The sequence below is a fragment of the Electrona antarctica genome (assembly GCF_951216825.1).
Source record: "Electrona antarctica genome assembly, chromosome: 3".
Lineage (NCBI taxonomy): Eukaryota > Metazoa > Chordata > Actinopteri > Myctophiformes > Myctophidae > Electrona > Electrona antarctica.
This window is the reverse complement of record NC_136808.1, coordinates 8,933,254-8,960,209: the sequence shown is the minus strand read 5'-3', so window position 1 is coordinate 8,960,209 and position 26,956 is coordinate 8,933,254. Positions and strand designations below refer to the sequence as shown.

The window sequence follows — 26,956 nt, the reverse complement described above, 5'->3', positions numbered from 1 at the left end:
GAGTGGTGCTCGTTTGAACCACGGCTAGAAGGCTGTTTCAACCAATCAGATTTCTTCCTCGAAACGACCTGTTGTATAATTGTGTGTTCTTTCTTATTTTCTTAATGTGTCGTGTGACAACACAAGGACTGTTCTGATGTGACCTCTGTGTCGTGTGACAACAGAAGGACTCTGCGGTGTCGTTCAACGTCTGGGACATCGGCGGGCCGGCCAACATGTCCACCGTCAACCAGTGCTTCTTCACCGACAAGGCTCTGTACGTGGTGATCTGGAACCTGGCCATGGGGGAGGAGTCAGTGGCCAGCCTGCAGGCCTGGCTGCTCAACATAGAGGTTAGTGTGACCTGGAACCTGGCCATGGCTGCTCAACATAGTGGTTAGTCTGGTGATCTGGAACCTGGCCATGGCTGCTCAACATAGTGGTTAGTCTGGTGGTCTGGAACCTGGCCATGGGGGAGGAGTCAGTGGCCAGCCTGCAGGCCTGGCTGCTCAACATAGAGGTTAGTGTGATCTGGAACCTGGCCATGGCTGCTCAACATAGTGGTTAGTCTGGTGGTCTGGAACCTGGCCATGGGGGAGGAGTCAGTGGCCAGCCTGCAGGCCTGGCTGCTCAACATAGAGGTTAGTGGGATCTGGAACCTGGCCATGGCTGCTCAACATAGTGGTTAGTCTGGTGGTCTGGAGCGGTCTGGAACCTGGCCATGGGGGAGGAGTCAGTGGCCAGCCTGCAGGCCTGGCTGCTCAACATAGAGGTTAGTGGTGTTGATTTTGTCGACTACGAAAAATGTTCGTCAACTTCCCTTTTTCACTGACGAAATCTACATGGAAACTAAATGAGAACTAAGCCATGATGACTAAAACTAAGAAGACTAAATATACTGACAATTTCGTCAACAAATAAAAACTAGACTAAAAGGTTAGGAAGGCGTAAATCAGTGTAAAAGTGTAAAATCAGTCAAAAAATCTGTGTAAAATCAGTCATTACGACGGCATCAAGGCCCGCCAAAATACATTTTAGTCGACTAAATCAACTGTAGATTTAAGTCAACTAACACTATAACATTCTAGGTGACTAAAATGTGACTAAAACTAAATTAAAATTATTCAAAAGACTATGACTAAAACTAAAATCAAAATTTGCTGCCAAAAACAACACTGGTGAGTGATGAGTCTATACCCCATATCTTGCAAGTCTGATTGAACCCTACAAACCCTCCCACGTGCTCAGATCAGCCAACGCAGGGAAGCTGGAAGTACCTTCACTACAAACGCTCCACACGTCCCAAACTCTTCTCCCTTCTGGCTCCAAAACTGTGGAATGCACTTCCCATTACAATCAGAACTGCAGACTCACTCCCAATCTTCCGCGGTGGTCTGAAAACCCACCTCTTCAGACTCCATTTTAGCCTGCAGCACTCATGTAGACATAGCACTGTATAGTGTACACGCATAGTGTCATTGTACAGATATTCTACTGTTAGACGGATGTTACAGATATTCTACTGTTAGACGGATGTTAGGTTCTTAGCTTACCGGTATGTATGATTTCTATGTATTTGATGCATTACCATGTGTTGTTCTTGCTTGCTGTAAATCGCTCTGGATTAAGTGTCTGCGAAATGCCTAAATTGTAAATTGGACGAAAGCCATGACCAAAAATAAGAGTTCTAAACTGCCACAATCCATCTATTGATCGGCACACTGACACCTGCAGTGAGTTAGTAAACGAGGCGACGATGACGCAAATGTAGGGAAATAAAGACTTGGGAGTCATTTCAACATCATCGTCATCACTGTTTCACTCCAGACAGACAGAGAGCGGTTGGTTCCTGCGGTCTTTGCAAAACCAGAACATTTCTTATAAATCAGATCCCCTCCCACTGGAAATACAAACGTGACCACCTTATTGGGTAAGAATCAGAACCCCTCCCACTAGAAATGCAAACGTGACCACCTTATTGGGTAAGAATCAGAACCCCTCCCACTAGAAATGCAAACGTGACCACCTTATTGGCTAACAGTGACACATCTCTGAGTCACTTAGAAAAAAATCACACCTGTGTGAACTGAGTGGTGCAACTCCGTGTGGGGGTCCCCAGGAACATCCAGACTCTACTCTCTACTACTCTCTACTGTACTGTGCACTGGATATAGTTCCAAAAAATGCTTTTGAATACTTGAGTATTTACTTGAGTATGGCCAGGGGGAGGCAGTATAGAGACCAGGACTGTCCCGGATGTTTAAGTGAATGTTCTGCTTCGTCTGCATCTTTTGAATACAATTTAGTTTTATTCATATTGTATTTAGTTGACTAAATATCATAACCAAACATAAAACCAAGCATACAATTACTTGTCTTACGGCCTATTCATACTACAGTTCTAGGTGATAAGGTGACCACCGAAATGGTGGTTAGTAAAAACAGAGAGATGTGTTCAGGTGAGCGGTGAGTCTCTTACCACCGCGGCTCAGTGACGTCATGTTGTAGTTTTAGTAAAAACAGTGAGATGTGTTTGGGTATGCGGTGAGTCTCTTACCACCGCGGCTCAGTGACGTCATGTTGTAGTTTTAGTAAAAACAGTGAGATGTGTTTGGGTATGCGGTGAGTCTCTTACCACCGCGGCTCAGTGACGTCATGTTGTAGTTTTTGGTGGTCACCTTATCACCTAAAAATGCACTATCAATATGCCTTTAATTCTACTGGATTGTCCCTCGCTTCGTAATCACAAACTGCACATCAGGACAGATATGACAAATAATTTAAATATACGAAGAAATCACTGGCACATTTAATCACTTTTAACATTTTTGAGTGGTGCAACCACTCCCTTACGGAGCTATGTGTGTGTGTGTGGGTGGGTGGGTGGGTGTCTGGGTATGAGCACGAAAACAGCATGGTTGTTTTTCACCACCTGTGCGCAACCTAACGCACACACAAACACACACGCATGTATTAACTGTATATACAAGTAAGACGCGATTTTTAGGGTTTTTTTTGCGTGCGTGCGTGCAATGCACGTGCGTGCGATGTACGTGCGTGCGTGTATGCGTGCATGTGCCCTCTGGTGGCGGGCGGGTGGTGTTACAGCGCGACACACACACACACACACACAGACAGACAGACATGATCTGCTGGGTCTCATAGTAAATGCTCACTGCGTTCACAATCACTGCGTTCGCAATGATGCTTTCGGGTGTGCCAGTACAGTGCCAGTACAGTACAGTAGACTCTACTGTACTGTACTGGCACTGTAGTAGAGGGTACAGTAGAGGGACCGCCACACGGTAACTCTGTCATTTCTCAACCGTTTCGGACGCGGGGCGGCACACCGGAACCGGCCCGGCCCCCTGGGCGCATCCCCCCCCCCCCCCGGGAACCCCCACACGGAGTTGCACCACTCACTTCACACGGGTGTGATTTTTTCTTTCCACAAACATTTACAAAATAGCGTGTCACGAGGTGACGTGTTGTAGGCTTGTAGATTTGCCATTTCCACTATTTTTCAAACATGTTTGATAACGTACGGACATTATTTTCCCCAACGTGGAAACGATCGACGGATTATGCCAACAATAATTGTTGTTCATCTCAAATGAAGGCCCGTGCTCCCAGCTCCGCGGTGGTGGTGGTGGGAACGCACCTGGACCTCATCGACACCAAGTTCCGTACGGAGAGGATCGCCACGCTGAGAGCCTTCATCCTGGCACTCTGTCGCTCGCCCTCCGGAGCGCGGGCCACCGGCTACCCCGACGTCACCTGGAAGCACCTGCAGTCAGTACACACACACACGCACGCACGCACGCACGCACACACACACACATACCGGGTACCCTGATGTCACCTGGAAGCACCTGCAGTCAGTACACACGCACACACATACCGGGTACCCCGATGTCACCTGGAAGCACCTGCAGTCAGTACACACACACACACACACACACACTCTCACACTCACACTCACACACACACACACACCGGGTAACCCAATGTCACCTGGAAGCACCTGCAGTCAGTACACACACACACACACACACACACACACACACACACACACACACCCCAATGTCACCTGCAATCAGTACACACACTCACACACATGCACACGCACACACACTGGCACGCACTGACATTTTCAACTCAAAGCTGAGTTCCTTCTCCAGTCACTTTGGAGCAATTGTGAGAAGTTTAATAGCCTGCTAAATTTAAAACAAAATGCCAGCAGGGATAAAATGCCATGAACAAGAAAGCAAAGCAAAATCGGTGTATATGAACTGATTGTGTGCGTGTCTGTTTGTCTGTGCGTGCGTGTCTGTTTCTGTGTGCGTGCGTGCATGCATGCCGTGTCTGTTTGTGTGTGCGTGCATGCGTGTCTGTTTGTCTGTGCGTGCGTGCATGCGTGTCTGTTTGTCTGTGCGTGCGTGCATGCGTGTCTGTTTGTCTGTGCGTGCATGCGTGTCTGTTTGTCTGTGTGTGTCTGCGTGCGTACGCAGTGAGGTGTCATGTAAGACTCTAGAAGGCGTGGAGGGTCTGAAGAAGCTGATCTATCAGGTCTCTCTCAACATGAAGGACAACAGCATCACCTCCACCAGCGGAAACAGACTGGTGGGACGGCTGGTGAGTCCTACACACACACACACACACACACACACACACACACACACACACACACACACACACACACTGGAACTACACCTCCTGCATGCTATATAGAGTCTGGAACTACACCTCCTGAATGCTATATAGAGTCTGGAAATACACCTCCCGAAATCCGAGTAAGGAAGCTTTCCGTTCACGAAAATATATGTTAAAATATCTTTAGTACTTTTTATTTCTATTTCTGCTAAGCAGCAAGCTATAAGGTTTTCGAAGCGGAAGTGGGGAGGAGGCTCCACTTACGCTTTAAATTACTCATGATTCCGTTGCTCCAGACTGTATGACGGAAGCATTTATATTTTACTCATGATAGAACTTCCGTTGCTCCAGACTGTATGACGGAAGCATTTATATTTTACTCATGATAGAACTTCCGTTGCTCCAGACTGTATGACGGAAGCATTTGTATTTTACTCATGATCAGAGCTTCCGTTGCTCCAGACTGTATGACGGAAGCATTTATATTTTACTCATTATCAGAGCTTCCGTTGCTCCAGACTGTATGACGGAAGCATTTATATTTTACTCATGATCAAAGCTTCCGTTGCTCCAGACTGTATGACGGAAGCATTTATATTTTACTCATGATCAGAGCTTCCGTTGCTCCAGACTGTATGACGGAAGCATTTATATTTTACTCATGATCAAAGCTTCCGTTGCTCCAGACTGTATGACAGAAGCATTTGGATAATTGCGAGAGACAACAGTCTGGCAACGCAAGACTAGAAAATCTCTAATAGAAGCCGGGAATAGGAGTTGAAATAAATCCAGCTTGACCTTTGAAATAAATCGTCAGCTTTTGCTTTATTTAGTACTGTAGAGAGCAGTGGTTTTCAACAGTTTTCATTATTTATTCAGCATTTGAGCCACGGAACCACCATGTGATGGCATTTAGCCTCTCAGACCCAAAACAAATTTTGTTGTTGGATAAGATTGTGTCCACAATTCCATGCTGTTGGTACCATCAGGAGAGAAAACAGGCAAACGTTGATCAAAATAACAATTCTTCTACATTCTCTAATTGTGTATACTTAGGTAAATTAAGCTGCCACCATGTGTTCATTAGTGATATTGCATGGCTGCCAAGGCGGATGTGGGCAGATTACTACTTCTAGGTCTCCCAAAATGCTTCTGCAGAAAAAGCTAATGTTAGCATTAGCACACAATGTCTATCTTCCTCCAGAAACATTAATATTGTAATCGCGATTCATAGAAAAATCTGAAATTGAGTTACATTGGTCTAAAAGGTCTATAAACCACCAGATCTCTAGAACCTACCTGACTCTGTTGTCTATAAACCAGATCTCTAGAAGCTACCTGACTCTGTTGTCTCTAAACCAGATCTCTAGAAGCTACCTGACTCTGTTGTCTATAAACCAGATCTCTAGAAGCTACCTGACTCTGTTGTCTCTCTAAACCAGATCTCTAGAAGCTACCTGACTCTGTTGTCTCTAAACCAGATCTCTAGAACCTACCTGACTCTGTTGTCTCTAAACCAGATCTCTAGAACCTACCTGACTCTGTTGTCTATAAACCAGACCTCTAGAAGCTACCTGCCTCTGTTGTCTCTAAACCAGATCTCTAGAAGCTACCTGACTCTGTTGTCTATAAACCAGATCTCTAGAAGCTACCTGCCTCTGTTGTCTATAAACCAGATCTCTAGAAGCTACCTGACTCTGTTGTCTATAAACCAGATCTCTAGAAGCTACCTGCCTCTGTTGTCTATAAACCAGATCTCTAGAAGCTACCTGCCTCTGTTGTCTATAAACCAGATCTCTAGAAGTTACCTGACTCTGCTGTCTACAAACCAGATCTCTAGAAGCTACCTGACTCTGTTGTCTATAAACCAGACCTCTAGAAGCTACCTGCCTCTGTTGTCTATAAACCAGACCTCTAGAAGTTACCTGACTCTGTTTATAAACCAGATCTCTAGAAGCTACCTGACTCTGTTGTCTCTAAACCAGATCTCTAGAACCTACCTGACTCTGTTGTCTCTAAACCAGATCTCTAGAACCTACCTGACTCTGTTGTCTATAGACAACAGAGTCAGGTAGCTTCTAGAGATCTGGTTTATATATAAACCAGATCTCTAGAAGCTACCTGACTCTGTTGTCTCTCTAAACCAGATCTCTAGAAGCTACCTGACTCTGTTGTCTATATACCAGATCTCTAGAAGCTACCTGACTCTGTTGTCTATATACCAGATCTCTAGAAGCTACCTGACTCTGTTGTCTATATACCAGATCTCTAGAAGCTACCTGACTCTGTTGTCTATATACCAGATCTCTAGAAGCTACCTGACTCTGACAGTCTGTTGTCTATATACCAGATCTCTAGAAGCTACCTGACTCTGTTCTAATCGATCTATAGATCCCTCGGAGCTACCTGGCCCTCCAGGAGGCGGTCATCTCGGAGCGGCTCAGACGAGACTCTGAGGACGAGGTCCAGTATCTGACCGACGCCCAGCTGGACCTCCTGATCCAGCACAACCCAGGAAGTGACATCAGTGACTACGAGGACCTGCAGACCGGTACTAGTGCTGCTGCCCCCTAATGGAGACTATTGTTATTATAGAAAGACCAACAAGATTGGTTGTTAAAAAACAAATACTAATGCAGCGTTGAGTTTGACAGCACATTTTGATATAGCTTGTAGATCTGCTAGTGCTATTTGTGGAGCGTTATACCTGCACACAACCAAACATAAAATCATAGCTTAGTTTTTATTTTGTTTTATTATGTTTTCGTAGTCGACAAGCATTTTTCGCCATCGTCTCAGTCGACTAAATTAACACGTGTGTAAAATTCTTCCTAAAAAAGTCCTGTCCTTTCTGTTCGGTAAGGCAGAAGGTAATGGAAGTGGATGTGTTGAATTCAGCTCAAAGTAGACTTCACGCAGGTATCTAGTTTGTTGCTGTCCGACATTCCCAGGCCGTGTTATTGAAGAAAAACAGGCAACATTAGCCAAAACTCAATCGAAAATAGGCCATTTTCAAGAACAGAAGGTCCAATCTTGCTCAGTCCAAAGCTCGTTGGAGGCGTGACTTTGAGGACATTAAGCACATAATGACATACTGTCTCATCCATCCAACGCAGCCATCAGCTTCCTGATCGAGACGGGCTCCCTGCTGCACTTCCCAGACACCAGCCATGGTCTGTGCATGCTGTACTTCCTGTGTCCCGTCTGGCTGTCGGAGTGTCTGGAGAGGATCATCCACCTCAAGTCGTCTCGCTCCGTGGCCAGGAACGGACTGATCCGCACGGAAGACCTCAGGGTGAGTAGTGGTGGAAAAAAAGTACTCGCATGTTTTACTTAAGTACAGTAAATGTCCGGAATTCAAAAATCTACTAAAAGTACAAAAGTATAGGGCCAGTGCATAGGGAGGAGTTTCGCTCAGAACGGGTTATTCTGGTTGCCATTGTCCTGCCTATCAGTAGGCTAGTAGGCTATAGTCAGTGGCGAAACTACCTGGCAGTGGGCCCCGGTGCAAATATTTTGTGTGGGCCCCTAAAATATAATAATAATACTAATAATGTGCTGCATGCGATGCGATGTGAAATGATGCGTAGCGCTTCATTGTACCAAATGCGTCTTTGAACTGTACCTAAGCGATCTGATAGTAAAATATTCAATCAATTTGCTTCACTTTCAATCATTCTGTATCTGTGTATCTGTAGGACTGCAGGGCTGCAGCCTGCAGGCTATCAGAAATGACTTTGGACAGATGGGTTACCTGGGTTACATCTTCTGATAGTGCTGACATGACATAATAATCCCATCTAGTGTATCATTAGCGCGACGGAACGTGACAGAATAGGCTACAGCTGAGCTATGTTATGCTGCTGACAGGCAGCGCATGAACACAAACACACACGTTGAAACAAGGTGGTAAAAATACCAAGAAGGAGTGGACAGTGATGTCACTCCTATGCAACACGGAAGTAGTATGGACTTGAAGCCGTTTATAAACCAGCAGTCAGTGACATCACTGACGAATCCTTCGTGTTACTCTTCCTGTGACCGATAGCCCCTGAAACCAGGCTTTCACCGTCGTCCTGACTCTTTTTTTTCTCTTTTTCTTCCCCTTCATGGGCCCCTTGGGGGCGCTGGGCCCCGGTGCATCGCACCGGTTGCACCGTCGATATTTACGCCACTGGCTATAGTAGTACTAGGCTGCTAGGCTACATTTTCCAGCCTCACTGTGGAGACATAATACCATTGTAGATATAAAATAATTAAATAAACGCTGTATGGTTTGGGTGTCAGATGACGAAATAAACAAACTTGATACCCTAACTCGTCCATTCCAACGCGGGCCGTCAGAATTATGCTTCCATTGTAGCCTTGCAGTGCGTTGACTGTCGGAGATATCAAATACTTAAATACAATGGTTTCTTTGATTTGGGTGTCGGCTGACAAAACAACATAACCTTCAGCCTTCAACATTCCCAAACACATGTATGCTCTGCTCTCTACCTGTCCTCAAACGCGCATGACACTGTAATAATGTCAAAATAATAATGGTCAGGTCGCATACAGACAGATGGTACAACATAACACTGCTATTTATTTATTTACTGCGGAGAGAACACATGTTTGACTGATCACTCGTCACTCTCGTGGTGTTTTTCCCCTGTCTCCCTGGTTCTTCACATGTCTTCTCGTCAAGTAAGATGTAAACATTGAGAACTGTTTTGACGTGAGTGGAGGGGAGGCGGCTATCAGATCAGAACACCCGAACATTTTCCAACGGCGAATAATAATAATACCGCCGTCGATCCAGAGCCATAGAGTAGAAGAGTTGTGACAAGTCAAAGATGGAAGATGGTGTACTGCAGTGACGGTATAACACACCAGCGTCACTGACAAGCAAACTTACGAACTACAGGCTGGCAGCCAAGTAGCTTAGCATCCTACTAGCCTACATGTAGGCAGGAAGATGGCGTCCAAATACGCCAAAACCCTACCGAACGTGTCACTATGCTCTCCCCCTATTGGCATCGAAATGCACCTAAAGTACCAAAAGTAGAAAGTATGCGCTATGCAGAATGTCCCATTTCAAGTTTTCAAATGTATACAAATATTTTGAAAATATTATCAAATGGCCAAAATATTTATAGGGCTGAAGTGGTTAATGCAGTGGCGTATCCAGGAATGACGTTTTGGGCAGGCAAGATGTGTTAATTGTTGTCTCCCCGTGCACAATCGTAGCACTAAAGGTTTTCAAAGAGATATACCTGCCAGACGAGTAGTATACAAAGGCTGAAAGGCTTGCATTTACATTCCAATGGGTGATTGAGGGTCGCGCTCTACCGCGACGGCCAATCAGCTGTCCACTAATAGTTCTCAGGTCTTGTTTTTGTCCTCTTTTTTCTCATTGTATGGCTTTTGGCCAGGCCAGAAATGGATTTGGACAGGCGGACGCCTGCCCTCGCCTTATTGTAGATACGCCTCTGGGTTAATGTGTGTTTTGTAATAATAATCAAAGTAACTACAGTAATCTGTAGTTACTAAAGTTTTCAAGTACAAAAACACCTCACATATTATGCTGCGTGGAAGTGCGTGGTAACTTCCTGGATCTCACACACAAATAAAAGCTTGGAACTGGACTGGAAATGATGCGTCCAGTGTTTTTAATGTCTCCCAAGTACAGATCTATCATCAGATTTCCTGATTTCCTGACTTATTTTGAATCCCGGATCCCAAATCAGCAGCCAGGAAATGTAGTAAATTCACACACTTTTCTGTAATAATAATGGTGAAATGATCATGGATTTAGGCAGTTTTGGAGTTATCGATCGTACAGAGTGTGAAACTATTGTACAAATACGGTATATCAGTTGCATCAGTGCATGTTCAGAGACGTTGTTTCACTCCCATTATGCTCTCTGTTTTTGCAGATGTTGTTTTGACTCCATCTCCCATCATGCTCTCTGTTTTTTCCCAGATGCTGCTGGTGGGAACAGGGTTCACCAAGCAGACAGAAGAGCAGTATTTCCAGTTTCTGGCCAAGTTTGAGATAGCGCTACCGGTGGCCAACAACAGGTACTAAAAAAAAATCGTATCATATTTAGTCGACTAAACTAGACTAACACTAAAACATTTCAGATCTAAAAGGTGACTAAAACTAAAATCTAAATTTGCAGCCAAAATCAACACTGCCTCCTCACCCCAAGCCCTCCATGTTCTAATCTCTTCGTAGTTACTTGTTGCCTCACCTCAGAGACGTGCAGAGAATGTTAGAGAGAGGCAGGGGCTGGAATTCCGTAAGAGGGCACTTTTGGGCAAAAATAGCAGATCTACAAGCTCGTCGCAGCGTGACGCGTTGTGAGCTTGTAGATCTGCTGTTTTTGCTGCGCACGTTCGCAACCCAGCAGTCTTTACCTAGTGGAGATGCGGGTTCGAAACAAAATTTGTTCAACGCAAAATGCTGCGTTCGAGTTCAGGAGACTTTGTAAAAAAGCAATTATCCTGAATTCCAGGTATGCCTTCCAGGTATATGGGTATGTAAAGGAGTGGCATTTGCATTTCTTCCACCATTGTAAATGCTACATTCATGGTCTGGACAATTACAATTTACAATTTAGGCATTTAGCAGACGCTCTTAATCCAGAGCGATTTACAATAAGCAAGAACAAAAAGCATGGGAATACATCACATATGTAAAAATGCATTTATCGCGAAACATGCGTAAGCTAAGAACGTGACTAGAACATATCTATATAATGACACTATACATATAAACTATAACTAGAACATATCTATATAATGACACTATACATATAAACTACACATATATGCTATACTATGCTGTACATATATACTATGAAGTGCTATGACTACATACAATGCACTTATTGTGCTGTCTACATGACATGCTATAAGTCTGTTTCAAATGCTATATAAGTCTAAGAAGTGCTGTCTAAGGGGGGTAGGGTAAGTGCTATGGGCCATGATGGAGTCTGAAAAGGTGGGTTTTCAGACTACGGCGGAAGATCGGGAGTGATGCTGCAGTTCTGATTGCAACGGGAAGTGCATTCCACAGTTTTGGGGCCAGAAGGGAGAAGAGTTTGGGACGTGTGGAGCGTTGTCCCGGCGTTTTTAGTGAGGGTACTTCCAGCTTCCCTGCGTTGGCTGATCTGAGTGCGCGGGAGAGTTTGTAGGGTTCAATCATGCTGGCAAGATATGGGGGAGCCATACCTTTGGTTGCTTTAAATGCCAACATCAGAGTTTTGTATTCTGTGCGGGCAGCGACCGGGAGCCAGTGCAGGGAGCGGAGCAGGGGGGAGACATGTGAGAATTTTGGCTGGTTGAAGACCAAGCGAGCTGCGGCATTTTGGATCAGTTGGAGAGGCTTCAGTGCACATGCCGGTAGGCCAGTAAGGAGAGAGTTACAATAGTCAAGTTTTGACAGGACTGTTGTCTGGATTAGGAGCTGGGATGATTCCTGGGTGAGGAACGGTCTAATTCGTCGTATGTTATAGAGTGTGAACCTACAGGATCGAGTGACAGCTGTGATGTGAGTTTTGAACGAGAGCTGACTGTCCAGGACAACACCAAGGTTCCTGGCTGTTGGGACAGACGTTACCAGGGCGTTGTCTACGGAAATAGTTAGCTCCCGCATCGGGTAGGACTTAGCTGGGAAGAAGAGAAGCTCAGTCTTGTCTGGGTTCAGCTTGAGGTGGTTGGAGGACATCCACTGTGAGATGTCAGCCAGGCAAGCAGTGATGCGCTCTTCCACCTGGGTGGCAGAGGGGGGGAAGGATAGAAACAGTTGTGTGTCATCGGCATAACAGTGATAGGATATATTGTGAGAGGGCCCTCTTGTTTATGTGTGCACTTGCCTGCCTTTTGCCCCACCTCCTCCTCCCCCCCAAGCCCGCCTCCATGTCCTAACTCTGCTGTGTTCTGTTGGTAGTTTCCTGTTGCCCCCCCCCCCCCCCCACCAAGCCCGCCTCCATGTCCTAACTCTGCTGTGTTCTGTTGGTAGTTTCCTGTTGCCCCCCCCCCCAAGCCCGCCTCCATGTCCTAACTCCTAACTCTGCTGTGTTCTGTTGGTAGTTTCCTGTTGCCCCCCCCCCCCCCCCCCCCCAAGCCCGCCTCCATGTCCTAACTCTGCTGTGTTCTGTTGGTAGTTTCCTGTTGCCCCACCTCCTCCCCCCCAAGCCCGCCTCCATGTCCTAACTCTGCTGTGTTCTGTTGGTAGTTTCCTGTTGCCCCACCTCCTCCCCCCCAAGCCCGCCTCCATGTCCTAACTCTGCTGTTTTCTGTTGGTAGTTTCCTGTTGCCCCACCTCCACCCCCCTCCCCCCCAAGCCCGCCTCCATGTCCTAACTCTGCTGTGTTCTGTTGGTAGTTTCCTGTTGCCCCACCTCCTCCCCCCCAAGCCCGCCTCCATGTCCTAACTCTGCTGTTTTCTGTTGGTAGTTTCCTGTTGCCCCACCTTCTCCCCCCCAAGCCCGTCTCCATGTCCTAACTCTGCTGTGTTCTGTTGGTAGTTTCCTGTTGCCCCACCTCCCCCCCCCTCCCAAGCCCGCCTCCATGTCCTAACTCTGCTGTGTTCTGTTGGTAGTTTCCTGTTGCCCCACCTCCTCCCCCCCAAGCCCGCCTCCATGTCCTAACTCTGCTGTGTTCTGTTGGTAGTTTCCTGTTGCCCCACCTCCTCCCCCCCAAGCCCGCCTCCATGTCCTAACTCTGCTGTGTTCTGTTGGTAGTTTCCTGTTGCCCCACCTCCTCCTCCCCCCCAAGCCCGCCTCCATGTTCTAACTCTGCTGTGTTCTGTTGGTAGTTTCCTGTTGCCCCACCTCCTCCTCCCCCCCAAGCCCGCCTCCATGTCCTAACTCTGCTGTGTTCTGTTGGTAGTTTCCTGTTGCCCCACTTCCTCCCCCCCAAGCCCGCCTCCATGTCCTAACTCTGCTGTGTTCTGTTGGTAGTTTCCTGTTGCCCCACCTCCTCCTCCCCCCCAAGCCCGCCTCCATGTTCTAACTCTGCTGTGTTCTGTTGGTAGTTTCCTGTTGCCCCACCTCCTCCCCCCCAAGCCCTCCATGGACCTCCAGGGCTTCCGCCAGCACAGCGCCAACACGCTGCAGCGTCTCTTCAAGATGAGCTTCGTTCCCGCCGGCTTCTGGGAGCGCTTCATCGCCAGGATGCTCATCAGCCTCACGGAGATGGACCTCCAGGTGATTAGCAAATGTAATGACGTTGACGCGTCATTAAACGTACTCCGTCGTAATGTCAAATTATGACGGAGTATTCCGCCATGTAAAATCCCTGTCCCTGTTGTCCCTTGTGTTGTTGTTGTGTTGTTGTTGTTGTTGTTGTGGAAGTCGTTTGAGCCGAAGAGGAACGCTAGGAACCAGCGCAGCAGGAACTCTGTGATCTACAGCTTCGCTGGGACTCAGCAGAGGAACCAGAGGAACCGCTGCAGCACCTTCAGAGTCCGACGCAGCCACACCATCTACTGGAAGGAGGGGCTGCTGGTCACCTTCGATGGAGGATACCTCAGGTTAGATTAATCTACTGGTCACCTTCGATGGAGGATACCTGAGGTTAGATTAATCTACTGGTCACCTTCGATGGAGGATACCTGAGGTTAGATTAATCTACTGGTCACCTTCGATGGAGGATACCTGAGGTTAGATTAATCTGATGGTCACCTTCGATGGAGGATACCTGAGGTTAGATTAATCTACTGGTCACCTTCGATGGAGGATACCTGAGGTTAGATTAATCTGCTGGTCACCTTCGATGGAGGATACCTCAGGTTAGATTAATCTACTGGTCACCTTCGATGGAGGATACCTGAGGTTAGATTAATCTACTGGTCACCTTCGATGGAGGATACCTGAGGTTAGATTAATCTACTGGTCACCTTCGATGAAGGATACCTCAGGTTAGATTAATCTACTGGTCACCTTCGATGGAGGATACCTGAGGTTAGATTAATCTGCTGGTCACCTTCGATGGGGGATACCTGAGGTTAGATTAATCTGCTGGTCACCTTCGATGGAGGATACCTGAGGTTAGATTAATCTGCTGGTCACCTTCGATGGGGGATACCTGAGGTTAGATTAATCTACTGGTCACCTTCGATGGGGGATACCTGAGGTTAGATTAATCTACTGGTCACCTTCGATGGAGGATACCTCAGGTAGAGTTTAGATGAGTGGTTTTCAACCCTTTTCATTTCAAGGTCCATTATTTATTCAGCATTTGAGCCACGGACCACCATCTGATGACATTTAGCCTCTCAGACCCACCGCTAAAGAATATTTTGTTGTTGGATAAGATGTTGTGCACAATTCCATGCTGTATTGATGTTTGTACCATTAGGAGAGATAACAGCCAAACGTTGATCAAAATAACAATTCTTCTAGATTCTCTAATTGTGTAGACTTCTTGTAAATGTAGTAATGCAGATCTGTAACAATAATTTAACTCTTGGGAGAGTAAAATGAAAATAAGCATAATGACACCTCTTTCTGGTTTTCGGGGCTAAAAGTATGGTAGTTGTTCCGGCCGGGCCGGGCAGGGCCGGGCCGAGCCGAGCCAGTGGGGCCCAGTTAGGGCCCGGCCTTAATTTTCAGGCCCGTTGAGAACTCTAACCTCTCAGGTAGCAGGGGCTAAATAGTTGTAGGGCTAAAAAAAAAGAAATGAAGTAGACGGGACGCCTCGAAATGTGAGTCAAATCCATGACTATAATGTGCTTGAAGGCCCACGCGGCGTGACTCATGTAATGGATTCAGGATTAGACCAGTCTCCTCCAGATAGCTATGATTGAGCTGCCACTTTACCACCTGTGAAGGCTCATTAACCCATTTAGTTCAAAACATTCACTTTGAAAGAATATATATTCAAAGATTTGCGCCACATTTTTACGATTTTTCAAAAATAGCAGACCTACAAGCTTGTAGATCTGCTATTTTTCAATAGCTAAATTATAACATAATGTTTAAAACACCAAAAGGGGTTCCCGCCCAAAATGGGTTAAGATTGATGGGGTGTTGTTTGACTAACGCACTCACTCGCGTGCACAAACACACACACACACACACCGTGAAACGGCAGTTCATATAGTTTCGCTTAGGAGGTGAGAATGGCTTTGCCATCTCCGTCGCAGTAGGCACGCTGCCAGCCTCTCAGCGTTGCGCTGCGTCTCCCCCAGGCCGAGATAAGCCGTATCGGAGTAGACATAATTAATTGCATTCAGAGGCGGACTTAGCAGCACATCCTGTGATAATAAGATGGTCCAGCTGCGTTATGTTCCCTCTTTCAAAACACATGCACACACACACACACACACGCACATGTACAGGCACACGCACACCTTTATGCTGCTCGCAGCCAGCTGCTCTGTCATAATCACAGCCGGCAGCTCTCACAGGTGCTCCTGATCTTTATTTCATAGCGTAGTGTAGAGCTCTATGAATGACTAAGAGATGCTCCTGTACAGTATTATATCTCTCTCACGTCATGTACATGATGCAGCCTCCATCTTTTCACCAGATAAGAGGAGAAAAACTGAATTTGTTTATGTTTTTATCCAATATGAGTTAACCCATTTTGACCTGAGATCAGATTCTAAAAATGTCTTCTACATCCTGACAGTTTTCTGAAAAAGCTATGTTTCTATGTCAGTCTGACCTAGCTCGTAGCGCGTCACTCGGTGGCGCGCTATGAGCTTGTAGATCTGCTATTTTTCAATAGCTAAACATAATGCAATAGCTAAACATAATGCTAACACCAAAAGGGGTTCCCGCCCAAAATTGGTTAATAGCACAGACAGACATACTCGCATGTCTCAATTAAATGTCAGAGCTGCAATCGACATGTAAATATGAAATAAATGCTTAAACATGTAGCTAGGTGTAATGTTAGAGTCCACAGAAAAGTGAACCTTTCGAGCCTGTTTGCTCAACTCGCTGTTTCTCTATAAGCCATATCTCCAATCTGGTGGGTCAAACTGAACAACCAATGTCAATTTGAAGCTATGATTCCCTTTTCATATGCCATGAAAAGTGAGTGTGAAGTGAGTGGTGCAACTCAGTGTGGGGGTCCCCGGGTGGTCCCTGGAAGTTCCAAACCCAACAGGAACGTGGCCAGGGGCCGCCCCGGTTCCGGCGAGCCGCCCCGGTTCCGGCGAGCCGCCCCGCGTCCGAAATGGTTGAGAAATGACAGAGTTACCATGTGGGGGTCCCCGGGGGGGTCCCCGGAACATCCATACCCCAGGGACGGGCCGGACCGGTTCCGGCGAGCCGCCGCGCGTCCGAAATGGTTGAGAAATTACAGAGTTACCGTGTGGGGGTCCCCATGGGGGTCCCTGTACTGTACTGTCACTATACTGTACTGAGAGGAACAGAGATTGGACCATTGTAATTATGGTTAATTGGATTGAAGTATGGCCAGAGTCTCTCGGTGAAGGAGCAGCCAGTGAAAGAGTACAGTTGGACTCTGGTCTCCACATCATAAAAGGAGACCAGACCCTCCTCATGATCCACAAACACTCCCACTTTCTGGAGCTTCTCTCCTACAGGGAGGAGGACATCATGGCCAGCAGCGGCCTTGTAGTGATTTCCATTCCTCAACACTATAGTCCAGAAACCATCACCAGGATTCAGATAGATTGGTCCCTTCCTGTTGATGGACTCTCTGGTCACTCCTATTGTCCAGGCAGTCTTCCCTCCAACCTGAATCTCATAGTAAAAACCTTCCTGAGGAGAAGCTTTGCTTTCCTAAGACACTTAATACAATATGAGAATCTCTCTTTGTTGTTTGTCAGATTCTTCAATACGTTTCCACAATGCACTTGTTTTCCATCCGGGACAGGATGAGGCAGGGATGTGCTGTACAGAGTTACAGGCACAGAGTATTGCTGAATCAGCTCAGAATCACACAGTTTCTCCATCTCTTCACTGGGGTTGATTCGTCTCTCTCAAGCTACTGATCCTCACACTGTGTGGAATCAGCCTTTTAACCCATTGAGACCTGGAACGCATCCATGTCACGTTAGCGTTAGCGTTTTAAACATTATGTTATAATTTAGCTATTGAAAAATAGCAGATCTACAAGCTCATAGCGCGCCACCGAGTGGCGCGCTATGAACTTGTAGGTCTGCTATTTTTGAAAAATCGTTAAAATGTGCCTCAAATCTTTCAGAAAATTGTCATTATTTAGAAGACTGACAAGCATGACATCTCATCTCATCGGATATGACGTTAGGTTCATCCAAATATGGAGTCCCACACAGCTAAAGGCTGGATTCAGATGGGTTAGGGTTAGCCATAGTCAGCTTGTAGATCGGCTATTTTCAAATGGCCGAAAAATGTGCGTAGGGCTGAAGTGGTTGTAGTTTGTTTCGTAATAGTAATCAAAATGTACAATGTAACTATAGTAACTAAAGTTTTCAAATAATTGTAGTTAGTTAGTTTAATTTATTGTCCACGTGTGGAAATTTGTCTTCGGTCTCAACAGTAAAAAAAACAAACAGTTACAACAGTAACAACACTTAAAGGACCACTTCACCACTTTTCAACATCTCTTCATATAATTAGTCCTCACTAATGTTCATGATAAAACACCACCATTTTTTCCCTACTCAGTCTGTGTCTCATAGGAGGGCTTTGGGCAGTTCGGACACCCGTCCACCAGTGACATCGTCATTAGGCAGATTTTTTTTAAAACACGATTTGTTTTTAAATATATTTAGATTTGTATTATCGTGAGAACGATGGCTTCAACTTTTGCATTGCAACTTTTCAGGAAAAGAACGCCTGCCGTTTCTATTAGCTTGGATTCACCATCGATGATGTCACTGGTGGACGGTGTAGCGAGATAATTAGGCAAGATTATGATGTCAATTAGCCAGAGAGTAAATGTAACCTTAACTCGCCAGCGAATTAAAGGCACATTACACTCTATCCCCTTGCATATCATTAACGTCCAATGAGGGCGTGAGTTTCGAATATGGTTGTATTAATGTTAAAATTACGGTTCTCCTCGATGCACACAGATCAATGAACACAGACAGAAACAAAGAAACACTCCGTAGATTTGTTTAGATTGTACTAGCAAATGGTATATTTATTATATCGAAATACTGTTACAAAATGCTTGCATCTGGTTGTGTGCAATCATTCATTCAAAAATAATACCACATAGCAAATGAACGAGCGCGTCAACAGGTATTTAGTGGAGACATGAGCTTCAGCTAAATAAACTGTTGTGCATTGAAAATATATATTTTGCCAGGCCGGTGTGGAGTCCTACCTTTGACAACTCGCGCGGTGAAACGGAGTTAGTCAATGGTAGTACACAATTAAATTCGATCTGGTCAAAATGATATTACAATTATAGCTTCGTTCTGTTTAAAACACAATGCAAAGATAGTTTCAGGAAGAAGAAAGAGGAAAGAGGAAAGAGGTTCTCCTAGCAACTAGGAGATTTAAATGGTTGCTAACTTCAAGTTTACCTTAAATCATTTCCCGAGGAAAAGAGTAGCTGGTTCTCTAAATCAGGTTATAAAATAAGGAATCTAGCGTCGGTTTGGGGCATTAACATGTTCAATTCCTGGACCCACCTGTGGTTGAAATTCCGTCTAGGCGAGATCCTCAGAATCTGGAACCAGGAGTAATGAACGTAGTTAAAATCCAAAGGTGTTGCGCGACACTATAAAGTTGTCTTTACTTCTTTAAGATTAAAATATAACGTAGTCGATCTGGTTCTCATATGAACACACCCAGTTGAGGTGATACGGAACTGCTCTAGTTCCCTGGGTCTGTGTTTAAAAGGCAAGCTCCACGCGTGGCTTGTGTTGCGTGGTCGTTGCAAAATGGAAAGAGCAACCAAAATCGGTTCTCTCTGGTATATATTGAAGTTAAGAAAAGCGCCAAAAAGGCATTCTCTTTGTCTTGGGAACCAGCTCAAACTGGTTAGTAAATTTGCTTATTTTACCCCAAAGTCCGTTTGGAGGGGCTAAGGAATGTCGCACCTATAACTTATCGCCAGCAACCATTTGTTTAGATCTTTGAAGTTAAGAGCGCACACACACACATCCACACACCGGCACACACAGGCACACACGCACCAACGCACATACTCACACACACACACACACACACGCCCACCCTTGGGTAAGCGTTCAACCGTGAGGTTATTTTTCACACGTCTGGGGATGGCAGCGCATCCCCCCCAATATTGAACAAAAGGTAGTGGTGTTTGGTATGTGCGTTCTTATTAAACAATGTGTGTTACAGTAGTGCATGTCATTCTGGTCTCACAATCAAGGGTTAGGAAGTGCATTTCTTGTGCCAGTGGCTGCATGGCACTGTCCAGTGTCTGTCATCTGTTAGGGTGAAACGTTCAGCAGATTCTGCGTGCCCCACGCGCATCCTGGCGGGGTTAGGGGAGTCTTCAGGTCCGGTTTGTTTATTCAGTGTAGGCAATAACTCGACCAAGTGTCAGGCACCACCGTTCGGCCCACATTCTCTGATTTTACTCACTCAAGAGAAATGGGGAAATAAGGTGGTGTCCTTTTACTTAAATTGGCCAAGTTAATTTCACCCATCAGCTCTCTCTCAGACTACAGATCCCCCCTTAGGCTAAATAAAAGGCCGACAAGGTTTGTTGGCCGTTCTTTGGCCTATTTCCATTTCTTACCCTTCCTCCTTTAACTAGCTGTCAATTTTAGGCCACTGGGATGCCTGCCTTGCAGGTAGGGCCCCTTTCTGACAGCGGGGTCGGACTTCCCGCAGTGGTGTCAATGTTCGTGGCACTGGAGGAAAAGAGGAAAGGCAGTGTCTGTACGGTCTTTTCGGCCAGGTGTAGAGTTATGCTGGGTGCAGAGTAGAGTCCACTGAGGGAGAGGGGAAGAGAGAGAGAGAGAAGCGGAGGCAGTGTCTGTAATGTCATTCAGATTTCCCCGAGCCCGTATATGCTCCCAGGGGAAACAACCCAATGTCAGTTTTGTTCACAACACTGGCATTCAGGTGGGTGCCCGGTTCCGCTAGTTGCGGGGCGGCATCCATGAGGGAGAGAGAGAGGGAGAGAGAAGGAGCGGAGGCAGTGTCTGTAATGTCATTCAGGTTTCCCCGAGCCCGTATATGCTCCCAGGGGAAACAACCCAATGTCAGTTTTGTTCACAACACTGGCATTCAGGTGGGTGCCCGATTCCGCTAGTCGCGGAGCGGCATCCATGAGGGAGAGAGACAGGAGATAGTGTCTTGGATGTCGTTCAGGTGGGTGTAAGGCTTCCCCGAGCATGGAGCTTACGCTCTCAGGGGAACACAACAATGTCAAAACATGTCATTGCCGGCGGGTCAAGGTTTTATTGACCACATCATGCACCCAAAACGACACAGCTTCTCTTAAGTCATTTTTACACTGAGCTCTTTTCTCCTATTGATAAAGTTGTACTGGTCTAAAGACTGGCAACCAGTGTAGTAGGGGAGAGGAAAGTGGAACAAGGGCCAGAGTAAAAGAAGAGGAAATAATACTTTCGTCTGTTGAAATATAATTCAAACGATAACAAAATATAAGGAGCAAATGGCTCAATGTCTAGTGACAACAATCATTTGTCTGGTAAACCATCAAAAAAAAAAAAAATGATAACAAAATATAAGGAGCAAATGGCTCAATGTCTAGTGACAACAATCATTTTGTCTGGTAAACAAAAACAAATGATAACAAAATATAAGGAGCAAATGGCTCAATGCCTATTGGGGAGAAACCAAGCGAACAGTAACTCCATTTTGTGCCTCTAGGCGATTTAACAGGCTAGTGCACCTACAGGTTTGAATTCCTTCCTCTAGTGAGGTTGCAGGTTGATCATGTCTCACATCAAGGCAGGGAACGGAACAGAAAACCAAACTCTATCCCAGGAGGCATTATTCTGCATAGGCATTTTTGAGGTAGTTTTGGTTTTAATACTTAGGATAAGAAGATGTAAACAAGAATTAATACTGTGTGTGATACGCATACTCAGTGGTCTTCCCGTTTCGGTAGGGGAGGAGATTTCTTGCTGTTTCACGAGAAACAGGGTCCTAGATTACTCAATTACTCTTCTAGATCTGGCAGGGTGCCCCGGTCTCCCTGGAAGGGGGCCTGTAAGGGGACTATTTCGAGACGTAGCTCAGTTCCGGGCTCCGCGTCGTCCTGTCCACACAATTTTACGTTGCGGCAGTGGTTGTCCACGGTCATATAGCGTCTACCGTACCAGAACGCCATACCTCCCATGAGAGCATACCCCAGGGCGACGAGCGTCACTAATAGCGTGTCGGAGGCTGACCAGGAACCTATCAGGGTGTTATTATCGTCACTGAGGAGGGTAGGTTTAATTAGGAGGGCAGCGTCCAGGGCTGTTAATTCAATGGACTGGGTGCCTTCCTCCATCTGTCTAAGAGTGGCAGGGTCAAAGTGGAGTTTGTAATTTTTGAAAAACTCAGAGACTTCGAGTTCGGCGTGGTATGGCTCATCAGACAAATAGTACAGAGCCATTTCATCTACATGGAAGATTGACCCTTTTGGCACGCTGACCCAGAAAGTCTGGTCTGGCAACGCCACTCGGGTGGAGGTGTCGTGTACATCATAACGGATGGTGCCAAACCTGACTGGAGTGTTCACAAGCCATCTATTTCCTATAATTTCCGCCCGGGTTAGAGTGACCTGTGCTCTGAGGGTCGATTGTGCAAAACATTGGGACCCGTCCGTCATGGGCTTAAGGCCGCAGATACCGTTGGTATTATCTCTTACAAAAGGCTTAGATGAACATAACCAATGAATGTTTTTCACCTTAGTGCACATGTTAAGATTTGGGGCGAGGTACAGATTGGGTGTGCTGTCATGGTAAGCCACAACTACAGGTGTGGTGATGCGGACATAAGTGTCGCCATGCCAGCCTCCCAAGTTCACCACATCTTTCAGTCTATAGATGTTGTGATTGTCTATTACTGGTAGGGTGAGCAGGAAAGCAAATTCTCTCCGCTCCGGGTTTACTGAGATGGGGAGTGCTGCACCTAGTGCATAGGCGAGGTCAGCCTGGGTGGTGCTGATGGCTTCCCCAGTAGCGGCGGATAGTATTTCTTGTACTAGAGCAACAGGAACTAAGTAAGTGGGGATTCTTCCTATAGAGAGAGCGTCCACTGAGGAGCTGGTCTCTCGCAACATGTCATTAAACATCATAGTCACTACTTGGGTATGTGCAATGTCTATCCCTACTACTCTCAGAAGGTTCTTCATGGTGACTCGTGTTTTGTTGAGGAGGGTGCTCTGAGCATTGACTATTATTATAGTGTCACGGAGGGTTGTGCCCACTGACTGTAAGAGTCGGGCCTGTTTGTTGATGGCGGCTTGGATTTGGGGTCGGTCCGCCTGGAGCTCGCTAACTGCTTTGTTCAAGGTGTGGACAGCCACAGTGTTAATCCCGGCCGATCCTAAACTAAAAAGGGACAGGGCTGCCGTGGCTAACGTCGCGGCGACTCCCAGCCAACGTTTTGGTCGTCTTTTTGGGCCTATGAAATCCTGTTCTAATTCGTAGTCCCCCAAATCGGAAAACTCATGCTCAGATTCGGACTCGAGGGGGGCTCCTGTTGGAACCCCTCTCCTATTGCGGGGAGTTATCTCCTCTTGCCCTTGAGTGAGTTTCTCTAGTTGTTTTAGCTGGTGCGTGAGTTCGAAGTTGGTATGTTCGATTGTGTCTTCGGCCCAATACTGGCCGTGGTCGGTCAAAGGCCGGTCAAAGATCTCTGGTAATGACTTCAGGTATTTGTTATAGTAACTAAGTGGGCTGAGGTGTACCACCACCAATTTAGTGTATGTTCTACAGTCTGTGATCAACAGGCCTGGTTGGTCCCTCAGAACCACTCCGGTGGATGGTGCGACTGTAATTATCTCAGGTGGGCTCGCGACTCCCATCCCTATTGTCAGGAACGTGAGTAGTTTTAGGATATCCATGCTATAGAGAAAGAGAAATAAGCACAAACAGACACGGCATGCGTTGGTTAGGGTGTACATGCAGTGATGATGTTCAGGGCACAAAGAACGCATTTATACACATATCAGTTTTATACTTTGTTAGCGGAGTTTAAATTGCAAAGTTCCTATTTTGATTATTTGACACGGTTCTAGATTTCCTGGTTAGGTGATTGAATATTGTTTTGCATCATGGTTTAAGTTATCAGCCTTTTTGTTTTGTTCCCCGAGTCTTAGGGTTTAGTTATTTTCTGGGGCGTGTGCAATTTGATCTGGTTTCGATGTACCCATCTGGTCTCTGGCTCGCCCTTGCTTTTTTTGATTTGTATTTTATAGGCTACGGGTGAGAGTTTGTCCACTATGGGGTAGGGGCCCTTCCACCTGGGAAGGAATTTCTTGTTGAGTTTCCCTTTGGACTGCTTGGTCTTCCCGTCTGGGTGAGCAAAAATGAAATACCAAACCAAATCCCCTACTTGGAATTGGTCCTGCGAGGCCTTTCTGTCGTAGTACGTTTTCCTGGCCTCTACGCTTTTCGTTAAGTTTTCCTGAGCGAAAGCGAACGTGGTACGCAGGTGTTCGTGGAGGTCCGTCAGGTATTGGTGTGTGGTGTAAGCGGTGGCTAGGTTAGCTCCCCCTGGCTGGTATAACAGGTGCAGTGGCAAAGTCATCTGCCGCCCTGTCATCATTTCGAACGGGGACACCTTCGTGGTGGTGTGTGGCGTTGCTCGAATTGCCATCAATACGAGTGGTAATTTGATGTCCCAATCTTTTTGATTGGCCGCAACAAACTTTTTCAGTATGCCGATCACCGTTCGGTTTCCCCGTTCCACCTGTCCTGACGACTCTGGATGGTAGCTGATATGCAGTTGGTTTTTAACGCCTAATAGGCGCCACAGTTCTTGCATCACTTCGGCAGTGAAATGTGTCCCACGATCTGAATTAATCAGCCGCGTGGGTAGCCCAAAGCGTGAGAAAACATGATTCAAAAGCAAGAGTGCAGTTGTTTCTGCGTTGTTGTTTGCTGCCGGTAGACATTCAAGCCATTTGGTGAAAGCGCATGTGATGGCTAAGAAATATTTGTTACCCCTGGAGGATTTCGGGAATGGTCCTGCCCAGTCTATCTGCAGATCCGCCCATGGGAACGTGATTCCCCTCTTTTGTAAAGGCGCTCTGTGAGTTGGGTTGGAAGGTTGGAACTGACAGCAAGTCAGGCAACCTTTCACGTAGTCGGCCACATCCCGCTGCATCTTGGGCCAGTATGCCACTTGACACAACTCATCACATGTTGCTTGGACACCTCGATGTCCAGCCGTTGGTGAGTCGTGAGCGTAGCCCAGTAATACCCCCCTGTGGTGCTGAGGTATAACTAAACGTGGTGAAGTGTATAGGTCAGCAGCATATACCAATAAACCATCGGTCAGCGACATGTGCTCTTTTGACAACAGCAGTTGCGCCAAGTATTCGACCGAGTCCACGTCTGTGGGGGAAATAGGCGGTGGTGTGTCACCGGCAAGTAGCGCCACCATATGCATCAGGGCCGGATCGGTTGCCTGTAGCGACACTAGATCTGTGTCTCTTTGTGCAGGCGTCAAGGAGGCGGCGCAACCTTGTTGCCCGTCTTGTTGAGCGCGTTTTGACGCACGAGTGATCACACAAACCACTGCCACGGGTTCCGTGGGTAGCCATTCGGGGAGAAGTTCCCACGGAATGCCATCCACGGCTCCCGCTTTGGCCAGAGCGTCAGTCTGGTCGTTGAACTCCTTGTCGGCGCCAGGTAGGGTGGAATGCCCCCTGACCTTTTTCCAGTAAACCTGCATGTCGTGGGTGTTAACCACGTGGTCGCACGCCACGATCAAGTCTTTGTGTTTTACTGGTTTTCGGCCAGCGGTTAGAAAGTTATTCTTGCGCCAGTTTGGAAGATGGCATGTGAAACTAAGCCTAGCGTAGTTGGAGTCAGTACAGATAACCAGTTCTTTGATCCCGTTATCGGCGGCGTCGCGTAAGGCGACAAGTGTGGCCGCGATCTCAGCGTACTGAGACGTTTGTGGCCCCAGCTTGAGACTCTGGGGTTCGCTGGGCGTGTCGTTCAACCATACAATGCCCACGCCAGCCTGTCTAGTGGGTTTGGTGTAAGAGCACCCATCCACGTATACAGTTGGCATGGTTTTGCAAACGTTCTCGTCGAAATAATGATGACGAGTGGGTAGAGGGGGTGACACGTCATGGCGGATAACATCTGGGTCCAGGGGATCCTGCGTGCACTTCTGACACATGGCTAGCCCTGAACCAAGAGGCATTTTATGATTCTGTGCGTACTTGACTTCGACATTGTGGCTCTGGAAAGTCATGAGCCATTTGGCGATGCGAGAGTTCGTCACCGCCCCTTCACGTAACCGTTGACTGTTAAGAAAAGTGACAGGCTGATGGCATGTCTCTACGATGACTTTTTGACCCCCAACATAGTTGGCGAAATGGCTGACTGCCCAGACCGTGGCCAGCAACGCCTTTTCGCAGTCAGTGAACTTCTGCTCAACGTCGCTAAGGCCTTTGCTGGCGTAAGCCACCACTCTCTTGTCTGCGTCGTGGATCTGGTATAAGCCCGCCGAAATACTCAGCGGGGAGAAACCCGCTTCCAGATAGAATTTCCTGGAAGAATCAGGGTAAGCCAGGCACGGGGCAGAGCAGAGTGCTCTTTTCAGAGTGGTCATTGCATCATCCTGCACCTTGCTCCAAGTGAACGGGACATCCTTCTTGAGGAGCTCGTTAAGAGGGCGGGCGATTTCCGCATAGCCTTCGATGAATTGTCGACTGTAGTTGCAGACACCCAAGAAGCTGCGCAGTTCTGACACGTCTGTTGGCGTTTTCAGATTCTGCATACCTTGGATTCGGCTAGCCTGTGGTTCGACTCCATGAGGTCCCACCAACAGTCCGACATAATTCACTTTCTTTCGCAACCATTGGGCTTTTGAGAGCACAATCTTTGCGCCTGCAGCGACGAGCTGTCCCAAGACGTGGTCCACTTCCTGTAAGTGGGCCGGTAGAGTTTTGCTTCGGATCAGAATGTCGTCAACAAAAATTACCGAACCTCTGGCCGTCGCGTCTGGGCAGGCCTTGTTCAGGAAGATGTTGAATTCAGCGGGAGAATTGGAAAAACCAAAAGGAAGACGATTGAATGTGTACTGGCGATTGGCGAACGTAAACGCTAACTTATGCTGGTCACGGTGGTCTACCGGTATTGTCCAAAACCCAGAGGCGATGTCAATGGTGCTGAACACCGTAGCATCCCTGACTCTTGGCAGCTCTTGTTCTAATTGCGTCATGGGCCACCGGGACAAGGGAGT

At 46.8% G+C, this 26,956-nt stretch overlaps 1 protein-coding gene across 1 annotated transcript in view; it reads left to right on the top strand.

Moving 5' to 3' along the window:
- lrrk1 (leucine-rich repeat kinase 1) overlaps positions 1–26,956 on the top strand; it is a 141,446-nt gene that overhangs the window by 45,675 nt on the left and 68,815 nt on the right. The window contains exons 16-23 of the mRNA XM_079496474.1: positions 165–332; positions 3,599–3,771; positions 4,491–4,614; positions 7,024–7,183; positions 7,749–7,927; positions 10,601–10,698; positions 13,660–13,831; positions 13,979–14,157. Coding sequence (XP_079352600.1) covers positions 165–332; positions 3,599–3,771; positions 4,491–4,614; positions 7,024–7,183; positions 7,749–7,927; positions 10,601–10,698; positions 13,660–13,831; positions 13,979–14,157 — 1,253 coding nt within the window. The remainder of the gene's footprint in view (positions 1–164; positions 333–3,598; positions 3,772–4,490; positions 4,615–7,023; positions 7,184–7,748; positions 7,928–10,600; positions 10,699–13,659; positions 13,832–13,978; positions 14,158–26,956) is intronic.